This window comes from Panthera leo, chromosome C1 (genome assembly GCF_018350215.1).
Source record: "Panthera leo isolate Ple1 chromosome C1, P.leo_Ple1_pat1.1, whole genome shotgun sequence".
In the NCBI taxonomy this organism is placed as follows: domain Eukaryota; kingdom Metazoa; phylum Chordata; class Mammalia; order Carnivora; family Felidae; genus Panthera; species Panthera leo.
Genome location: NC_056686.1, coordinates 32729948 through 32751380, shown reverse-complemented (window position 1 = coordinate 32751380; position 21433 = coordinate 32729948). Strand labels below are relative to the sequence as shown.

General features: G+C 35.1%; 1 protein-coding gene and 1 long non-coding RNA gene across 7 annotated transcripts in view; one reads left to right on the top strand and one right to left on the bottom strand.

The window, feature by feature from the left end:
• Positions 1–3253, bottom strand: part of LOC122226687 — a 44304-nt gene extending 41051 nt beyond the window's left edge. For all 4 annotated transcript variants that reach the window (XR_006205719.1, XR_006205720.1, XR_006205718.1 and 1 more), the window contains exon 1: positions 2888–3253. This is a non-coding gene — a long non-coding RNA (uncharacterized LOC122226687). The remainder of the gene's footprint in view (positions 1–2887) is intronic.
• FOXJ3 (forkhead box J3) overlaps positions 1–21433 on the top strand; it is a 147140-nt gene that overhangs the window by 71142 nt on the left and 54565 nt on the right. For 2 of the 3 annotated variants that reach the window (XM_042950255.1, XM_042950254.1), the window contains exon 5: positions 16232–16315. In XM_042950255.1, the coding sequence (XP_042806189.1) occupies positions 16232–16315 (84 nt within the window). Of the gene's footprint in view, positions 1–3170; positions 3383–16231; positions 16316–21433 lie in introns of those variants that run through there. The other variant, XM_042950256.1, reaches the window with a different exon arrangement.

Genomic DNA, 21433 nt, shown 5'->3' with positions numbered 1-21433 from the left:
AGTATTGTGTCTGAGGCTCTTGATGATGTGCATTGAGAGATGAGGATGAGCAGAGAATAGTCTGTGATGATTCACTTTACCAGCGAACCATGTATACTTGGCAGTAGGGTTCGTTAAAACATAAAATTCACAGATTTAGCCATTTGGAATGGTTAGCAACTTATGATAGGGACTGTTTTCCCCAGGAGTATGAAATAAATAGTAACTTCTTATGTTTATATTTAATCAGATAATGGCATTAAAAAATATTTTATTAAAAAAATTGTTTTAATGTTTACATATTTCTGAGAGAGAGACACAGAGAGAGAGAGAGAGACAGAGCATGAGCGGGGGAGGGGCAGAGGGAGAGGGAGACACAGAATCCGAAGCAGGTTCCAGGCTCTGAGCTGTCAACACGGAACTCGACACAGGGTTCAAGCGCCCAACCTACTGAGCCACCCAGGCACCCCAAGAAGATTTTTTTTAAGTGATCTCTACACCTAACTTGGGACTCAAACTCACAACCCTGAGATCAAGAGTTGCACGCTTTTCCAAGTGAGCCAGCCAGGTACCCCATGTGGGATATCTTGAAGTTGGCAGTTGATTGTTTTTGGAAGATGTGTTCAAAGCTGTACAATTCTAGTTTGTGATCTTTGGGATTTTGCACACTAAGACATTGCAGTTTTCTCCCTCAGGAGGACATTAACCTGCTGTACCAGAATTGTTGACATGAATTAATAACAATTCTACATCTGTATACTACTTTACAGATGAGGGAGTTACTTATAGGTATTATCTCAATCTTTACAATAAACCCCAGTTTTAGATGGTGATCTTTAAGCCCATGGTAGAGTTTTCCATAGAAGATTAGTTTTTGTAAGTGTCACATAATGGAACTTCGCGTAGATGAAATCATTCAGTATACAGTTGATCCTTGAAAACGCAGATCCACTTATACATGGAATTTTTCAAGAAATAAAGTACTTTAAGTGTATTTTGTTTTTCTTACATTTGTTTTAAACATTGTTTTCCTCTAGTTTACTCTATTGTAAGAATACAGAGTATAATACATATAACACAAAATGTGTTAATTAACTGTTTATGTTATCAGTAAGCCTTCTTCTGGTCAACAGTAGGCTATTAGTTAAGGTATGGGAGAGTCAAAAGTTAAATTTTGATGAACATGCCCCAAAGCATGTTCTCAGGGCAACTGTATTTTCTGTTTATGTCTGACTTCTTTCAGTAATGTCTGTGATGCTATTGCATATGTCAGTTTTTGTTTATTATTGCTAAGTAGTATTCCATTTATTCATGGATCTGTTGATGGACATTTGGGTAGTTTTCATTTTGGGACTATTAAGAACAGGCTACTAAGAAATTCTTGTACAAGTTTTCTGTGGACATGTGCCTTCATTTCTCTAGAATAATACAGTATTTCTGTGTCAAAGGGCAGGTGGAAGAGTAACTTCATAAGAAACTGCCAAATCCTTTTCTGTAGTAGTTGTGTATTTTAAATTCCCAATAGCAGTGCATGAGAATTTCAGATGCTCCACATCCTGGTCAACAGGTGGTGTCAGCTATCTCTTTAGTTTAGCCATGTTGGGGGGTATGAGGTGGTATCTTGTTATGGTTTTATTTTGAATTTTTTATGTTGAGCATCTTTCCATGTGCCTACAGGTCATTTGTATATTCTCTCTTCTCAAGTTTCCTTTAAAGTCTTTTGCCCTTTTTTTTTCTTTTTAAAATTTGGTTGTCATTATTACTGAGCTGTAGGAGGGTTTTGTTGTTTTTTAATGTATTCTGGATACGTTTTTTTCTTAGATTTAAATTTTGTAAATATTTTTTCAGACTGGTTTGCCTTTGTTTTTATAATAGTGTCTTAAAACGAGTAGACATTTTGGCTTTTGATGAAGTCTAATTTACCAATTTTTAATTTAATGATTAGTGAGTTTTGCGTTGAGGAAATCAGCCAAGGCCATAATATTATCCTCTATTTTCTTCTGTAGATCTTACATTTTTTTAATTTTAATTTTTTAAATTTTATAAAGTAATCTCTATGCCCAGCGTGGGACTTGAACTCAGGACTCTGAGATCAAGATTTGCCTGCTCTACCGACTGAGCCAGCCAGGCACCCCAGATTTTATGGTTTTAGAGTTAACTTTTAGGTCTGTAACTCATTTGAAATTAATGTGTTTAATCTTCCTGTTGATTTGTCTTTTATCTTTATGAAATGTTCTTAAAATACTCTTTGTTTTGAAGCTTACTTTTTCTTATCCTAATATAACCACTACAGTTTTCTTATGTAGCTTTACGGTATATATTTTCTAGTATTTTGCTGTTGGCCTATACATGCTTTTGTATTTAAAGTATGTCTCTTATAAACAGCATGTAGTTATTGGCTCTTGCCTTTTAAATCCAGTCTAACAATCTCTGCCTTCTAGTTGGGGTGCTTAGTCCATATTTAATATGATTATTCATATGGTTGCAATTTGTTTTTCTTTTGTTTCTTTGTTGCTTCATTTCTGCAACCTTTGGGATTAATCAACTAGTTTAAAGTACTCTCTTTTATCTCCTTTATTGACTTAACTGTGCTCTTTTTATTTTTTTGTTAGTCATGCTAGAGCTAAATGTGTAATACTAACTTACCAAAGTCTAGAGGTAATATACCACCTTTCACTTCATATTTCATACTTCATAACGTTTACTGCTTACCTTTTCCCACCCACTTGACAAATCCAATAACCTTAGAACAGTACAGTTCTATTTATTTATCTTTTTCTTTCTTTGTGCTGTCATAGCTTATACTTTTACTTACGACACAAGTCTCACCTTAGGATTGTTTTATTTGCTTTAGATAGCTGTGTTTTAAGGAAATCATGTTGCAGAAAATATTTTCCTAATTATTTACCTTCTCTGATGTTCTTTTCTGTAAATCCAAGTTTCAAGCTGATCTCTTTCCCCTTTAGCCTAATACCATCCTTGGGCATTTTTTATAGTGCACGTCTGCAGAAAACACATTTTGTTGGCTCTTATTTATCTGAAAAGGTCTTTATTTCATCCTCTGAATCCTTTTTCTGGATGTGGAATCTTCAGTTTGCAGGGTTTCCCCCACCTTTCAGATGTTCTGTTGTACTTAGCCTCCCTTATTTCTGGTGAAAAGTCAGGTGTCATTTGTATTTTTATTCCCCTGTACCTGTAGTAGACCCATCTTATCCATGGATTTGCTTTCAGCAGTTTCAGTTACCCGTGGTCAGCTGTGTTCCTGAAGCAGATGATCCTCCTTCTGACGTATCGTCAGAAGGTCAGTGGTAGCCTCATGCTGTGTCACAATACTTACGTCATTCACCTCACTTCATCTCATCATATAGGCATTTTATCATCTCACATCATCGCAGGAAGAAGGGTGAGTATGGCACAATAAGATATGTTGAGAGAGAGACCACATTCATATAACTTTTATTATAGTATGTTATAATTGTTCTACTTTATTATTGTTGTTAATCTTTTATGGTACCTGATTATTATTTTTATTTTTTATTGTGCCTAATTTTTAAATTAAGCTTTATCATCGGTATGTGCGTATAGGAAAAAACATAGTATGAATAGGGTTTGATGCTATCCAGTTTCAGACATCCGCTGTGGAGGTCTTAGAATGTATTTCCTGTAGATAAGGGGGGCTGTGGTAATGTGCCCCCTTGCTCTCCCCTCTCTGTCTTTTGTGGTTTCCAAGATTTTTCTCTATTTTTAGATTGAAGGAGTTTGTGCCCCAGTGTAATTTTCTTTGTATTTATTCTGCATGGGATTTGCTTGTCTTCTAGGATCTACAAAGAGAGGTTTTCATCTAAATTTGGGATATTTGGGTCATTAGTTTTTTCAAAAAATTAGGGCCCTGTTTTCTTTTCTTCTAGTCCAGTTAAAATACAGACTTAAAATAAAGTAAAATAAAATATAGACTGTTTGGGGCACCTGGGTGGCTCAGTCTTTTAAGCATCTGACTCTTAATTTCGGCTCAGGTCATGATCTCATGTTTCATAAGTTTGAGCCCCACATGGGGCTCTGCACAGATAGTGCAGAGTCTGTTTGGGATTCTCTCAACTCCTTTCTTTTCTCTGCCCCTCCCCAGAAATGACTGACATCGTTTCATAGGTCACTGAGGCTTTATTTTCACTTGTTCTTTTTTTCTTTTTATTCCTCATATTAGATCACTTTTACTGATCTATCTTCAGGATTTCTCTTTCACTTTGTCCTGTTAAACCTGTCTGGTGAACTTTTTATTCCGGTTACTGGATTTTTAAATCTAGAATTTCCATTGGTCTTTTTGGGTATGTTCACAGATAATTGGTGAAATTAGTTTAATCAAATGCTTTGATGCTGGGACGTTAGGGCTTTTTTGTTTGTCCCAGCCAGTTCCTGGACCTGAGACATGCCCAGGAGCTTCTGCTTCATTGTGTTTTTTGTTTTTTTGGTTGTTTTTTTTTTTTTTTTTTCATTTTTATAGTAAGAAGATATGTAGTACTGCCCTGATCTGTACAGGGTTTAGGAAGCTCATGAACCTAGTTTATTCTTACATCTGATTTCTTACATCTTTGATGTTTTCAGATCCTGGGTTTTTAAAGAGTTGTTTTGTTTTGTGTTTTTGAGAGAGAGAGAGAGAGAGATCGAGTGAGCATGCACACAAGTTGGGGAGAGGGACAGAGAGAGTCCCAGGTAGGCTCCACACTCAGAATGGAGCCCAACATGGGTCTTGATCCCACAACCCTGGGGTCATGACCCAAGCCAAAATCAAGAGCTGGACGCTTAACCAACTGAGTCACTGGGACTCAGGTGCCCCTGGATCCTGGGTTTTTATGTTTAAAACAAAGTTATTACAAGAAATGAGAATTTTAAGAAATAAAGTTATTTTAATGATAAGTTATATTACTGTGTTACTTCCAACTGGTCTCCTTCCTCTAATCTGTTTCCCTCTGCTCTATCTTCTGCAATGCTACCTTTAGCTATGATATGCAAGTAAAACCACAAACATGTCTCTATTGTCATATTTTCAACTCCAGCCCCCCGCTTCATGCCCCTAAAGTTATATTCAGGCTATACTGCATTATTTTTCTTCCATTTATGATGCAGTTTTATATCTTTTTATTTCTGAAGGTATTTTCCTATCTTCATTGTGTTTAAAATAGTCTTTCTTTCCATCTTCTTCATCCTTTGGTGGCCAACTGAAATGTCCACATTACTCTGAACAGTGGGTAAAACTCTTTATTCTCCCTGTAACAACTTTTCTTCCTTTCTGTTTATTTTCACCTCTCTTCTTTTTATTACCATAGCTCTTTGAGCATACCACTATTATAGTTCTTGAACGATGGTAGCTATCTGTATTTTTATCTGTTATACTCTGTTGTGAGTTTTTTGTTGATAAGGTTTGGGGATTGGGTCTTTGTACTTGACATCTTCATACCCCCATAGCACCTAGCATTTTATCTGTACATAGTGGCTGTTTAATAAACATTTATCACAAGAATGATATTTATCTTTTCCTAGTTAACCAAGAAGTGGCTGTTGTATGTTTCTTAAGGAAACTTTTCTAATTATGCATTAATTCTCTTGGTATTTTAAATTAAGGATGGTTTTTAGGTGTTTAGAAGTTGTCACTTTATTTCTTCTTTTACTCTTGATCAGTAAGGCAGCGTCAAGACAATTTATTTCATTTCTCAACATTAGTTTACTAATACGAGTTTGAGAGAATCTTTGGAGTTCTTCAAGTAGATGAACTGCTTGACTTTCTCTGACATTAATGACTAGTTAGAACTTGTATCAAAGACTCACATGGTCCAAAGAAATCAAGAGATTTGAGTTCTCTCTGGGCAATACTACTGACTTGGTTTTGTGAAAAGTGACTTTTGACCGTTAAGCATATCACTTTATTAGATTAGAGCTCTTGATTCTTATTTTTTCTTAAATATTTTTTATTGAGATCTAATTCACATGCTATAAGATTTAGCGTTTAAAGGCATATGATTCAGTGGTTTTTAGTATATTTGCAAAGTTGTGGGACCATCACCACTGTCTAATTTCAGGACGTTTTTATTTTATCACCCCAAAAAGAAACCCTTCAGTAGTCATTAGTAGTCATCCTTCATTCTGCCTTTACTCTCCATCTCTATGGATTTGCCAGTTTGGACATTTTATGTGAATAGACTCATTGTATGTGGCCTTTTGTGTCTGGCTTCTTTCATTTAGCGTAAGATTTTCAGGGTCATCTATATTGAAGCATGTAGCAGTATTTCATCCCTTTTTTGTGCCTAAATCATACTCTGTGATATGTATGAACATATCACAATTATTTATCTGTTCATCAGTTGATGGACATTTGGGTTGTTTCTACTTTGGTTATTATGAAAAATGCTGCTATGATCATTTTTGTACAAGCTTTTGTATGAACATAATGTTTTCATTTTTCTAGAAATGGGATTGCTGGGTCATATGTTTAATCTTTTGAGGAACTGCCATACTTTTCTGTAGGAACTATATGCCATTTTACATTTTCACAGTTATGAGGCTTCCAGTTTTTTCATACCCTTGCCAACCCTTTTGATTATGCCTTTTTGATTACAGCCATCCCAGTGGGTTTGAAGTGGTATCTCATTCTCTTATGGGTTTGATTGCATTGCTCTAACGGTAAATGATGAGGTTCATTTTTTCATGTGTGTATTGGCCATTCATATATTTCTTTTGGAGAAGTGTCTATTCAGATCCTTTGGCCATTTTTTAATCAGGTTGTCTTTTGATTAGTGAGTTTTAAGTGTCCTTTATCTATTTTAGGTACAAGTCCGGTATCATATGTTTGTTGCAGGTTTCCTTCCATTGTGCAGGTGTGTTTTCACTGTCTTGATAGTGTCTATTGATAAAACACAGACTTTAAATTTTGATAAATTTATCTATTTTTCTTTGGTTGTTGTGCTTTTCGTGTCATATCTAAAAAGTCATTGACTAATCCCAGGTAATGAGGATTTATATTTCTTTTTTAAGAGTTATATACTTTCAGTTCTTACATTTAGGTCCCTGATCCATTTTGGGTAAATTTTTTGTATGCTGTGAAGAGGCCCAGTTTCATACTTTTGCATGTGGATATCCAGTTTTCCCAGCACCATTTGTTGAAAAGACTATTCTTTCCCCATTGTTTTATCTCAGTATTCTGTGGAAAAATCCTTTGGCTGTAAATATACAGGTTTATTTCTAGACTCTTAATTCGGATTACTATAATTTCATACTTTTAAAATTAGGAGATGTGAATCTTCCAACTTTTTCTTCGTTTTCAAGATTGTTTTGACTATTCTAGGTCAAATACATATTTATTTTAGGGTCAGCTTGTTAATTTCTACAAATAAACTGTGATTTTGATAGGAATTGCATTGAATTAGAGATCAATTTGGGGTGTATTGCCATCTTAACAATATTAAATCTTCCAGTCCATGAGCACAATATATTTTTACATCCTTTATTCCTTTTAACTTGAATAAAATACTGGGTATGTATAAAAACAAGTAGAGCAGCAGTATCTATAGTCCCATGAACCTCTGGAAGTTCTGAATATTTTAACTATTTTAATAATTTTAGTGTATCTTCAAATAAGACATTTATTGGAGTTAAGCTTGGTAATCATTTATTAAATTATAACTTATGCTAGTTATTAAGCTTGGCTCTGGAGATACAAGGATGACTAAGAGATCACTGCCATTAAGACTTCTGGTCTAGGGAGGAAATCACTTATAAAGATAATTTCATACAGTATATTAGGTTCAGAGATAAAGATTTCTTGAGAGTTGTTGGCCAGTCTTCACTGTGTAAAGCTTTTTGCTACATGAAAAAGTGATTATGAATTGTGTATTAGCACAACTTTTCCTAGTTGTGATAGCTTATAGAGAAGTTAAAAATAAGTACCGTAAAGGTTCTTAAGACTTTGAATTTTGGATTGTTAGTATCAATAATACATTTTTAATGAATTTTCAGGATTTATGAATTAATAATTACAAAAAAACTTAGAATCAGCATGCCACCTAAAATATTGAAGGAAATAAACAGCATTCATGTAAAGCAAAAGAAAAACTAAAAAAAGAAAAAAATTCTCTTTAGCTATCTGGACTCCTTTCTTGCCTTTTTTTTTTTTTTTTTTTTTTTTTTAAAACCTAGTCCTATTTAATTTATTATTGTCTCATAGATCTGTGTGAGACTTTAGCACCAGAATTTGGCAGTTCTGTTGAAGCCTGGGAACCCCTCTTGGAATAATATTTAAATTTAAATTAAATTTAATTTAATTTAACTTCATTTTTATTTTTTATTTTGCATGAGTTGGGGATTACAGGCAGAGGGGAGAGAGACAGAATCCCAAACAGGCTCCATGCTCAGTGCGGAGTCCGACACAAGGCTCACAGCCTTGGGATTATGACCTGAGTCGAAATCAAGAGTCAGACTCTCAACCAACTGAGCCACCCGCGCTCCCCAGAATAATATTTTACTTAAGCCAGAATAATCAGGATGCAAAAGATAAACAGTTATATTAAAATTGTTATAAAAATATTATAACAAATTCATGATTCAGTAATCTACATGCTGCTTTAGTAACACTAAATAACAAAATTGAATGTGGCAGCATAGTAGTAGTAGTATTTTTGAGTGTGGTAGCCTATTAAATAACAAAAGTGGAAATGAATAATGAGTAGTAATGACTGACCTTTTGAGACAAAAACTATTAACGTGACAGGAATCAAATCGATTTGTCATTTGTTCCTTACATTTGTAATGGAAGGACATGCTGAATTTTCAGCATTTTCTCCTTACCCAATTTCATAATGTTCCTGAATCCTGTGCATAGACCCTTGCGGAGTTCATGAATGCCAGGTTAAAAATGCTATTTCCACTCTTTTCCTCTGCCTAAAATTGTTTTTTATTCCCTTTTCCTCCTGCCGCATCTGATGATGATCAGCCTGAGATTTAGCTCACTTGTCTCACTTAGCACTTGCTGATTATTTACTTGCCTTTTATTTGCTAGTCACTATTCTGATGTATTTGGAATACATCAGGAAACTGAACAAAAATCTTTGCCCCTGAGGAACTTACAGCCTTATGGGAGAATGACAGTAAACAAATACATAAATATAGAATTATATAGAATGTTAGATAATTATAAATGCTGTAGAAAAATATGCAGTAGGATAAAGTGGATTCAGTATGCATTGCCATTTTCAAAAGAGTAATAAGCAAGGTAAGCTGATTGAGAAAATGACTTTTAACAAGAACATGGAAGTGGTGAGAGTTAACAATACAGATATCTTTTCCGTCTCCTTCACCACAGCTGAAGACTGACTTTTTATTTGTATTCCTAGTGCTAATGTTGTGACTAGCACATACACAATCAGCCCTTCATGAACTGTCATTAAGAGAAAGGTTGTTCACCTTTCTTGTGTCTGTCCATAGTTTGAGAAGTTTAACCAGTTTGGGTGATTGAACATGTGTCATTTTCCCAGTGGTGGGTTAGATAATATTCAGGTTATATCTAGGCATAGCTTGCTGTTCTTGCATTTACTTTCTGATAAGCCTTACTAAATGTAGTTTGGCTGTTATCATTAATCTTTTGTCTTTTTTTGTGCAAAGTACAAATAAAATAAATGTTAAATGAAAAGATGAAAGTTTAGGATCAGCCAAATTATTTAACTTTCTCAGGCACAGCTCTCTTCAAGCAATCAAATGAAAGTTGTAATAGATTATTTCAAAGGTCCTTTTCAGCCCTTAAAATTTAAGATTTGCCAAATATTTTTTTGTTTGCTGTTTGATAGAAATTGTAGGAGATGAGAAAGAATATTGGAAGAGTAATTTGAAGCAATATGTGGTCAAATACTGGAGGAGGAAATATTTTATATATGTTTTATTTAATCCTCAGTACTTCATCAGAGTCCATTGGACCCGGTTCAGTTTTTGAGCATCTCTTTTGAGCAGTTTTGATTCATAAAGATGGTTATTTTATGACTTATATTCTTTCTTAGAAATTTTCTAAAGGACAAATAGAAAATTTATGCATTTTAAAAAGTGAATAAAACTTATTCTCTCTTGCAATTACCATGTGATTCCTTTATAAATCTAACATGCATTATGGGATTTTATTGATCTTATTTTTCCTAAATCTTGAAATGATTGCATCTCCTTATTTCATCATTGCCCATCAGTCCACAATGCCCAGACACTAAAGTAACACGAAAACAAGTTTCAGTACATAACTAAAGGGTGAAAATTTACATATATATTTTTTGACTGGTAGAATTAAATTAGAAGTCAGTAACAAAAATATATTTTAAAAACCCCAAATTAGAAACTAATTGATACATTTCTTTCTTTTTTCTTTTTTTTTTTAATGTTTATTTTTTGAGAGAGACAGAGACAGAATGCGAGTGGATTAGGGGCAGAGAGAGAGGGAGACACAGAATCCGAAGCAGGCTCCAGGCTCTGAGCTGTCAGCACAGCCCGACGCGGGGCTTGAACTCACGAGCTGTGAGATATCATGACCTGAGCCGAAGTCGGATGCTCAACCGACTGACTGAGCCACCCAGGCGCCCCTAAATGATACATTTCTAAAGTACCTCTGGGTCAACAACAAAAATCATAAGGGATATTAGAAAGTATTTTGAACTGTATGATAATGAGAGCAGAATATATAAAAATTTGTGACATACAGCCAATGCATGTTGAGAAAGAAGCTTAAAACTTTAAATTAGAAAAATCAGAAGGGTCTGAAATCAGTTATGTAAGCATTTACCTTAAGAAGTTAGGAAAATAAAGAGCAAATTCAACCCAAAGTAAGTGGAAGGAAACAATAAAGGTAAAATTAGAAATAAATAAAATAGAAAATGGACAAACAAAAGCAACGAAACCAGAAGCTGAAATACTTGAGGAAATAGTGATGCCAGTTTTCCAGAAACTTTTAAAAAAATAGTGGATGAAGTAGCAGTTTACAGCTCATTTCATGAGTTCAGCATCACCATGATACCAAAGTCAGGCAAAGAAACAATAAGAAAACTACAGACCAATATCCTTTGTGAAAATAGACTACTCAAAAATCTTTAATAAAATAGCACCGAACTAAATTTATTGATACATAAAAAGAATACATCATGATCAAGTGGGATTTGTCCCAGGAATGCGATGCAGGTTAAAATTGGAAAACTAATTGATGTAACTCACCATGTAGTAGAAGAAACAGAAAAATCATATCATCTTAAGTGTAGAAAAGTTTTGGCACTCATTCAGCAGACTAGGAATAAAAGGGTATTTCCTTAATTTGATTAAAGAAATCTATCAAAAACTTAACAATTTGCATCATATTTAATGATGAGAAACTGCATGCTTTCTCTCTGAGATTAAGAACAAAGATGTTTGTATTCACTGTTGTGCAACATTCTATTAGAGGTCCAAGCCAATGGAGTAAGGCAGGAAAAAGAAAAGACATCCATATTGAAAAATAGTAAGTGAAACTGTCTTTATTTGGAAGCAACATTATTGCATATATAGAAAATCCTAATCTATGGGAAAGCCCCTAGAACTAATAAGTGAGTTTAGCAAAGTCAGAAGATACAAGGTCAGTATAATTTCTTTATATTACTGAGGAATGACTGCAAGTTAACAGAAGCAATTCCATTTACAGTAGCAAAATAATGAAATACTTGAGGGATGTATTTTAACAAAATAAATATAGACCTGTTTACTCAAAACTGTAAAACATTACCAAGAGAAATAAAAGACCTAAGTAAATGGAGAGATACAGCATGTTTGTGGAATAGAGGACTCACTGTTAGATGTCAGTTTCCCCAAATTGATTTATAACATTAATGCAATCCCAATAAAAATCCTAGCATACTTTTCTTCCCCTCCCCTCCCCTCCCCTCCCCTCCCCTCCCCTCCCCTCCCCTCCCCTCCCCTCCCCTCCCTTCCCTTCCCCTCCCCACCCCACCAACAAGCTTTGCAAGGAAATGCAAAGGACCTAGAATAAGCAAACAGTTTTGAAAAACAAAACAAAACATGAAGTTGTGGGACTTGTAGTGCCTGATTTCAAGACTTTCTACCTAGCTACAATAATTAAGACACAGTGGTATTGGTATAAGGATAGACATGTAGATCAATGGAATAGAATAGAGTTCAGAAATAGACTCAATTTATATTGATCCTTATCTCAGACTTACGCAGTTAACCTTAAGTGGATGAGATACCTTAGCATAAAAATTAAGACTATTTTATAAAACATCTAGAAGAAAATGGAGGAAAATATTTGCCATGTTGGAGTAGGCAAATGTATTTTTTGAAGCTAGACAAACAGCACAGACCACAAAATGAAAATTGATAATTGGGACTTGCTGAATTTAAGATTTTTGCTCCTTAGGTGATGCTGTAATACAAATGAAGAGATAACCACAGACTGAGAGAAAATATTTATTATATATTATCTATCTATATCTATATCTATCTATCTTTCTATCTATATCTCTTTTGTTACTCAAAAAATATTAAAAAATTCTTGGAATACAAATAACCCAAAGTCTTATAATCCAAATAAAACATGGGCAAAAGTTTTCAACACTTTGCAAAATGATACATGGATGGCAAGCACATGCAAAGATGCTGCCTACTATCATTATTCATTCAGGAAGCACACATAAAAATCACTGAGTTACAATGACAACTTCCACTATATTGTTTGTCCTTGAAGACTTAAAATACTAAGTGTTGGTTAGGACATAGAGCAGCTGAACTCATGCATTGCTAGTCGGTGTGGAAAATAGTTTGACAGGTTGATTCCATTTATGTGAAATTTTAGAAAAGGGCGAATAATTTATAATGGAAGCTGATCAATGGTTGTATGGGATGGAGGTGGGGGCAAAGGAAAGGGAATTGCTTGCTGAGTCACAAAAAGGATCCTTTTGGGGTGATGGAAATGTTCTGTATCTTGATTTTGGTATTGCATGAGTGTATACATTTGTCAGAACTCCTTGAACTGTATATTTCAAATGGGTGTACTTCATTTAAAAATATATATACTCCAATGAAGTTGGTTTTAAAAATAAAATCACAACAATAAACTGTTGTTTCCTACTTGTTGCACATGAGCCTAGAGTAGTAGGCCTTACTCTGGGAAGAAGTTCGATGAAATGTGTGTTTGTAGATAGGTTATATTTGGGCAGTTCAGTTTCTGTGAGAAATATTATTAAGGAAGAACAAAGATAACTGCTTTTTAAAGGTAGCTGAAAGGGACCTTTTGTGGTATGATATAGAACATAAAATTTATCATTGTAACCATGTAAGTGTATAGTTCAGTGGCATTAAGCATATTTACATTGTTGTACAACCATCGCCACCATCTATTTCCAGAACTCCTTCACTTCCCAGATTGAAACTACACCCACTAAATAGTAATTCTTCCTCTTCCCATCCCCCAGCCCATGGCAGCCACCATTCTACTTTCTGTGTCTGTGATTTTGACTATTCTTGGTACTTTATGTAAGTGGAATTACACCATGTCTTTTTGTGATTTACTTCACCTAGCATGATGTCATAATGGTTCACTCATGTTATCGCATATATGACAGAATTGCCTTCCTTTTAAACACTGAATAACATTCCATTGTGTGTGTGTATGTGTGTGTGTATGTATACACCACATATTATCTATCTATTGATGGACATTTGGGTTGCTTTTACCTTTTAACTATTGTGAATGATACTGCTGTGAACATGAGGATATGAATATCTGTTCAAGTCCTTGTTTTTGATTCTTGTGGGTATATACCTTGAAGTGAAATTGATGGATCACATAGTAATTCTGTGTTTAATTTTTTGATAATCTGCCACTCATTTTCCACAGTGACTGCACCATTTTGCATTGTTAGTGTGTCCATTTCCTTGCCAGCACATTTTATTTTTATTTTATTTTATTTTATTTTATTTTATTTTATTTTATTTTATTTTATTTTATTTTATTTATTATTTATTGATTGATAATAGACGTCCTAATAGGTGTGAAGTGGTATCTTGTGGTTTTCATTTGTGAAGGGAAATTTTAAGGTCATTTAATCCAAACCTGTGATTTTGCAGATGAAATTCAGTCAGTAGGTTAGCAAGAGCTACCTAAGGTGGACGATTTTACAGTTTCTTTTGTGAATTTCAACGGTTTGTGTTTGCATTTAGGCATTCAGGGTTTTGTGACTATATCCTAAATAGTTAGGCGTATGAACAATTTTTTTCTTTGTGATAAGCTACACCCATCATATTTTGTGTGGAAGAATAGATACTTTTAAAAATAGTTTTATTAAAATGTTTAATAAGTCTGAAGTTTGGACAGTGAACCGTTTCCCCAGATTAACACACAAGTGTACACCATGAAAACAGCATGAAACACTGGAATTTGTCATTTCCATGAACATTAAACTATTGTTCAACAAGTGTTGGTATTTGTCTTCCTGCTTTAATTTTCAACTTCTATAACAACGGAATATAAAACTTTTTTCCTTCTTTATTTTGCAACTTGCTAGCTGAACCTACTCAAAAATCATTGTTTTCATTTTTAGTGCTTAATTTCTGTAGTGTCTACATTTTACATGGTTCTTGGCAAGTTTATATCAGGTCTGCTAGATTCATTAGCTGAAACCACAGTGACTACTTTGAAAAGATAGAGATGAATCCTCCAGTAATGGCTGGGTGATGAAATGAGTGCTAAGTTGAGGTACCTTTATAGACTAGGACCTGGGAAGACCTGGTATCATACCCTGTACTCTTAAAATTGTTGGCACTGTTCAAATGCTCTTCTTCGTTTTTCAAAAAATGTTTATTGAGTACTTACTATGTATTTGACATTGTACCTGGCGCAGTGGATATAGAAATGAGTTTCTACCGTTAAGGAACTCAGTCAGCCCAGAAAGGATACAGACCTATAAATAAGCTTATAATGTAAAGTGCAGTCAGTGGTCTAAATGTATAAAATGTGTGGAGATCTTACAGAGGGAGAGAGTGATGAATTTAGTAGGAGGATCAGAGGAAGGATTCCTTTAGATGGGATCTGAGCTGGGTTTTGAAGGTAGAATGTGAGTTTGTCAGTGGTACTGAGATCAGCATGTAGGGTAGGCAAAGCTGTGTGAAAGAACATGGTACGTATGCTTAAAAGACGATAAGCAGATAATTCATGTTGGACACAAAGAATGAGGATTGTTAGATGAGAGCTATATTTCCCCTTATTGTCAAATACTGCCTGAAAAAACAGCCTGAGAATGTTAATGAAGTAATAGAGGCAAAGATTAAACTTTTAACACTGGATTAATTGTAAAATTATAAAACTGGGATGTGCATTGTATTTCTGTTTCTGAAATGCATATCTCCCTCCCTTCCTTTTACTTTCTCCCTCATTCCTTGCCCTCCTCCCGTGTGTGTGCGTGTGCGTGTGTGTGTGTGTGTGTGTGTATAAACAAGTTAACTGAGGGAGAAAGGAAGCACGCCTTGGTTCTGGTCCCGGTTCTCATACCCTTGGTTGAACAAACCACTTCTCTTTTTGAGCTTTGGTTTCTTCATGATCTATACTTTTCAAATATTTTTTGAGGGAGTCCCAATTCTTGAGTGCCTGGAACACAGTAGGTGCTAAATATGTATGTTCAAATGAGTGGTCTTGAGAATTTGTATCTAAGAGAGGATAAATAATTAAAAAGCTTTAACACAATAAGCAATAAAAGATTTATGTACAGACCATTGCTCTCCAGGATGCATTTATTATATAAAATGTGTTCAAGCAGTTTGTCTTTATATAAATGGTTTCATTTACCATTTAGATTTCTGAGGTCCTAGAGTATGGAAACTGTAGTATCTTTATATATATAAAACTCTCCCCAGACTTGAATGTCATATGCTGTTGTAATTATCATATGTGTCCAAAGAATTAGTATATATTTAAAAAGTGTGTTCATTTGTTCTTTGGCTGTGGCAGAAGTTCTTGGACTTAACTACTTCAGATTGTGATTTTTTTTTTCCTCTTTAATAATCTAGTTGTAAATGGACCTTTTTTCTCATGTAAACCTTATTTTTCTCAGTGCAAAGCTAGTATTTCTTCTCATGCTACTTTTCCACTGTTGTATCTGCAAAATATTTGCTTCTGGAGCAGAAGATTGTAAAAATCCATTTTTAACCTTATAGAGTTGCTGTGATATACTGTTAATATTTCTTTCTTTACCTTTAGGGGTCCTACTGGGCAATAGACACCAATCCGAAGGAAGATGCACTGCCTACTCGGCCAAAGAAGAGAGCACGATCTGTAGAACGGGTAAAACGCTCTTTATCACAAATTGAATATGGCAGGGTTTATGTCAGCAGTACAGCTTTTTAAAGTTCATTTCCTATATAGCAACTACAACCTTAATGAAGGTAGTATTTTATTTGTATAGCATTTCTGTTTTTACAGAGCACTTTCAGACTCATTTTATTTGATCTTCATAACTCTTTGAGTGAGGTAGGCAGTTTAGGAATTAAGTAAAAGGTTTGTTTCGTAATTATGGCATAACTGTTCCCATAGACTTGAGTCCAGGTCTCTTGAATTGTAATTTGCTATTCTTTCTTCTGTATCTCCAACACCGAGGACTGGTTTTATGTAACAGAGCTGTTCCTTTTCACGGCAGAGAATCAGTCTGATTACATTGAATTTTCCTGATGGCTTTCAAAATGGTTTTTCTTGCTTCCAACCATGGAATAATTATTTTGTGTACAAAATCTGTGCCTCTGTGTTGTTTGTAAGATCATTCTTGGGAATTTATGGTTAGAATGAATTTGCAAGAACGAAAGAGAAAAGGAGCTCTAGTTGATATCCTAGGATACTTATTGTAACATACTTTTAGTCAGCACTTTGGCTATCATCAGACATTAACTTTACCTTTCAGCTTTCCTCATTCTGTATTTCCATCTCAGCTAAAACACATACAGACCCCATTCTACCCTACTATTCTTTGACTCATTTCAGACGTTAACTGCATTGTGAAACCTTTCCTCAATTCGTTGTGTTCTTGTAGAACTTTTACAAAGTTGTTTTATAGAATTTCTCATACTTGGTAGAAATTATTTGTTTCCATATTTGTCTCCTTCCCTGGACTGTGATCCCTTAAGAGCAGAGAAAATATATTTGTATCTCCAGTGTTAGTATTTTTCACAGCTTATAAGTATCAGTAAGTGTTTTCAGAATAAATCAGGGCAAAGGGAATAAGATAAGATAAAGGAAACTGGGTAATTGTTTGGTCAGATAAATTTGTTTTATGCCCCTTCCTGGTAGAGAGATAAAACTTTTCAATCTTAAAGATAAGGACCTTAATTAAGCTGAGGGTTTAAGTTGGGATCAGGCGAGCTCATGAAGTATAGGTGCAATGGGATTTAGTGAGGCAGATTTATGGAGCCAGCAGAAGGAATTTGATACTCCAGTTACCAAGCTATATGGAATTAGAGGTGAACTCTTAGGCCCACTTTTTGGTTTTGTACATACCAAAGTTTAAGAAATTAAAGTTTCATATTGGTGGGATGGTCTTCTGTTAACAGTTTTAAGATTGAGATGCTGATGAACTATGCATGTAATGATTTGAGAGGGAACCAACCTCAGTTCCTGCCCTCCCACTTCCGCCTTTTAGAAGAGACTTAGCACATGGACTTTAATTGTGTGAGAACGTGGAGCACAAGATTTTTAGCATCTCTTGCCAGAATGTGAAGGAAGGAGAGAGGTATCCACATTGTTAACCCAGAGCATCAGCAGGGATGCATATCTTGGAGGGTTGAGGAATTGTGGTCTTCTCAACCATTTGTTCTTTTTCTGCAGTGCCTGGAACTTGAATTATTTTTGGAAATTTGAATTGATTGTTGGGTTGACAACTGTGCATTTCTTTTGGGTATCAGCTTTAAATTTTATTCTTGTTTCATAGTTCTTAGAGCAATCACTCTGAGAGTCCTTTTTTTTTTTTTTCTGAAGACCATATTGTCCAGTTTACAGTGGAAGTTTATAGAAATAAAGGATTCAGATTACAGAAGTATGTTTTACATACAAAGCATGTGTTCTTGAATTTTGGACATATTTTCTGATGTTTATCTTTTTATTTTCATTTTAAGCTAAAATGTGTGTAAAAACTTCAACAACTTATCTTTGTAGTATAGTCCCATAAAATATCCAGTACCAGAGCCTTTTGGCTAGTACTGTTGATAATTATTTTGGCCTGAGCTTGTATTGGTTGCTACCATAAGAGAGAAACTATATAGAAAATTCTAGCCGTAAGCAGAGTACATATAATCAGGGAGACAGATGTTGTTTAACAAATTCTCTAAACGATAATCTTTCAAAACAAAATTTATTGCTTTGACAAGCTGGTTATGTCTATATTTTTCATTTAGAGGTTTTCTTGGGAGTAGAGGGGTAGTAATATTTTTATTAGAACAGAGTTTGTATTTTAAATGACCGTTGGGTCTTATCTAAGGAAATGTGTAAGACAGTCAAATAGTGATGGTTCTGAATGTGATTTTCATGTATTTAAAGTTTTCTCAAAAACTAAACATGACCCATAAGTTGAAACTTTTAAAAGATTTTATTTATTTTTATTTTTTTAAGTAATCTCTGCACCTAGTATGGGGCTCAAAGTCAGCGCTCCAAGATCAAGAGTCACATGCTCTACCAACTGAGCCAGTTGGACACCTCTAAATTTTTAAAAGATTTTAAAATGTAGATGGCAAATATGTTGACATCCCTCAAAGATTCTTATTAAATTTCTGAAATTTGTTATTTTTTTCCATGTGTAAACATCAGAATTCTATGTGAAAAATCAAAATATTTCACACATTTTTGAAGAGATGAGCTTGTAGTGGAACAGAATTGGCTTTCTAAACTGCTGAAGAGAAAGAATTTTTAAAAATGCAAGTAACAATGTCTTTATGTCCTAAATGAAAAATGAAGCATGATCATTATTTCCAGCCTAATATTCTTAACTCAGTTCTCTGGACCACCTCCCTGTCCCTCTATTTACTTGAACAGAAGCCCATGTTCTGGCCTGATCATTACAGTGTCCCTTTCTTCTTTTCTTAATTCTTGAGTATAAATGTCTCTCATTTTCCTTTTTCTTATTTCTTCCATTTTCTTACCACTTTTATCATAAAATGGACCTGTAGACCTTAAAAATATATTGAATAAAATTTAGCATGGTGAAATGAATGGGCTCCTTTACTAGGAGTCCTGTGTTTCTCTTCTGGCTTTACAATTTACTTGTTCTTGTGACTTTTGGCAAATTGTTAGACATTTTTTGAGCTTCAGTATCCTCAGTTATAAAGTAAGAAGATAGAAGTCTTGACAGCTGCTATGAACTGAATGTTTGTGTTCCTCCAAAATTCATATGTTTGGGGTGCCTGGGTGGCTCAGTCGTTTAAGTGTCTGACTTCGGCTCAGGTCATGATCTCGCAGTTCGTGAGTTCAAGCCCCGCATCAGGCTCTGTGCTGACAGCTCGGAGCCTGGAGCCTGCTTCAGATTCTGTGTCTCCCTCTCTCTCTCTGCCCCTTCCCCTCTCTGTCTCTCTCTGTCTCTCAAAAATGAATAAACGTTAAAAAAAAAAAAAAAAAAAAAAAAAAAACAACAACCAAAAACCCCCCAAATTCATATGTTTGAAACCCTGCCTAATTCCAGTGTGATGGTATTTGGAGGTGGGCCCTTTGGGAGGTAATTAGGTCAAAAGGATGAAGCTGTCATGAATGGGATTCGTGCCTTTACATGAATAGGCCAAAGAGCTAGCCAGCTGTCTGTACCATGTGGGAATACCCATGAGAATACCTGGAAGAGGGCTCTCACCAGAACCTGACCATGCTGGCACCATGATCTTGGGCTCCCTGCCTCTAAAACTGTGAGAAATAACATTTCATTTGTTGATAAGCCATCCAGCTTATGATTTGTTGTAGAAATCTGTGTGCTAAGACAACATTGTAATAATAATAGATAATTGTATTGAGTGTATGTGCCAGATGCTTTAAAGAATTTTATGTATATTAACTCCTGTAATTTTTATAGTAACTCCAAATTATGAAACGGATAGGTATAGATGTTGAGTAAGTTGTCAAAGGGTACTAAGACCACTGGGTACCAAGACCAGGATTATGAACCCAGGTAGTCTGCCTTTAGAGTCTGTGCTGTTTACAACTGTCCTGTCCTGCCACTAGTATGTACTATGCTGAAGACCACATTACTGAATCAAATTTCTTCTTATGTGTGCATATCTTGCGAGCTAATTAATGGTCCTTGATTTTAAAAGAGAACCCTAACATTTAACATACATGTATAATATATATGCATACATAGACACATAATTAGGGACATGAATATGATTATAAATGACAGAACAAGTACTAGTTAATCTGTTACACCAAGCAAGGATAACTAAAGTAGCACAATATGGATAATACTGCCCTGGGAAGGCCTTTGGGAAGAGGAGTGAAGCTTGGCGTGGAATTTTTTTGCCTAGAAATAGTTGTTCCACTTGGAGAAAACTGTGCATGATTGAGTGGCAGGTAGGAAGTGCAGGTGGGATAATTGAGAACCCTTTTAACAATAGTGAAGAATTTAGGGCATGGACATTTAGATAAGGAGTAGAAAGCCTAAAGCCTTGGAATCAAGGAAGTTATTTTGATTTGATAACCTGTAGTGTTGAGAAAGGAATCAAACAGTTAAGAAAGATACTTGCTCTTGGGGCGCCTGGGTGGCTCAGTCGGTTAAGCGTCCGACTTCAGCTCAGGTCACCATCTCGCGGTCCGTGAGTTTGAGCCCCGCGTCGGGCTCTGGGCTGATGGCTCAGAGCCTGGAGCCTGCTTCCGATTCTGTGTCTCCCTCTCTCTCTGCCCCTCCCCCATTCATGCTCTGTCTCTCTCTGTCTCAAAAATAAATAAAGGTTAAAAAAAAAAATTAAAAAAAAAAAAAAAAAAGGAAGATACTTGCTCTTTATAAAAATACTCCTTGCAAAAGGAATATGCTGTAGCAGAGAAAATTAATTTTCCCTCTACCCTTCTAGGTTCTTGGCTGGGACCCCCCTGTAATAAAAAGGCAGATTAATACAAGAAAAACAAATTTAATTACACATGTGTATATGGAAGTCCCACAAAGATATCAGGCTCAAAGGCATTTGAGGCTTATATACCACCCTGAGCTAAGGAAAGGAGTGTGGTCTGGGGTTTCAGAGAGGAAGAAGGCAATTCACAGAAAGGGGAGAGAAGAGCAGATGTTTGGTAAATAAATGTTTTCCCAGGTGTGCAGAAAAGTCAGATATAAAAAGTTTTCTCTGGTAAAAACTTCCTGGTACAGATCCCTTTCTCATTTCTTTTGGGCAGTGAAGGAGAAAGTAATTTTTACTGAATCTACTGGGTCCTGTTTGCCTTCAGCTCAAA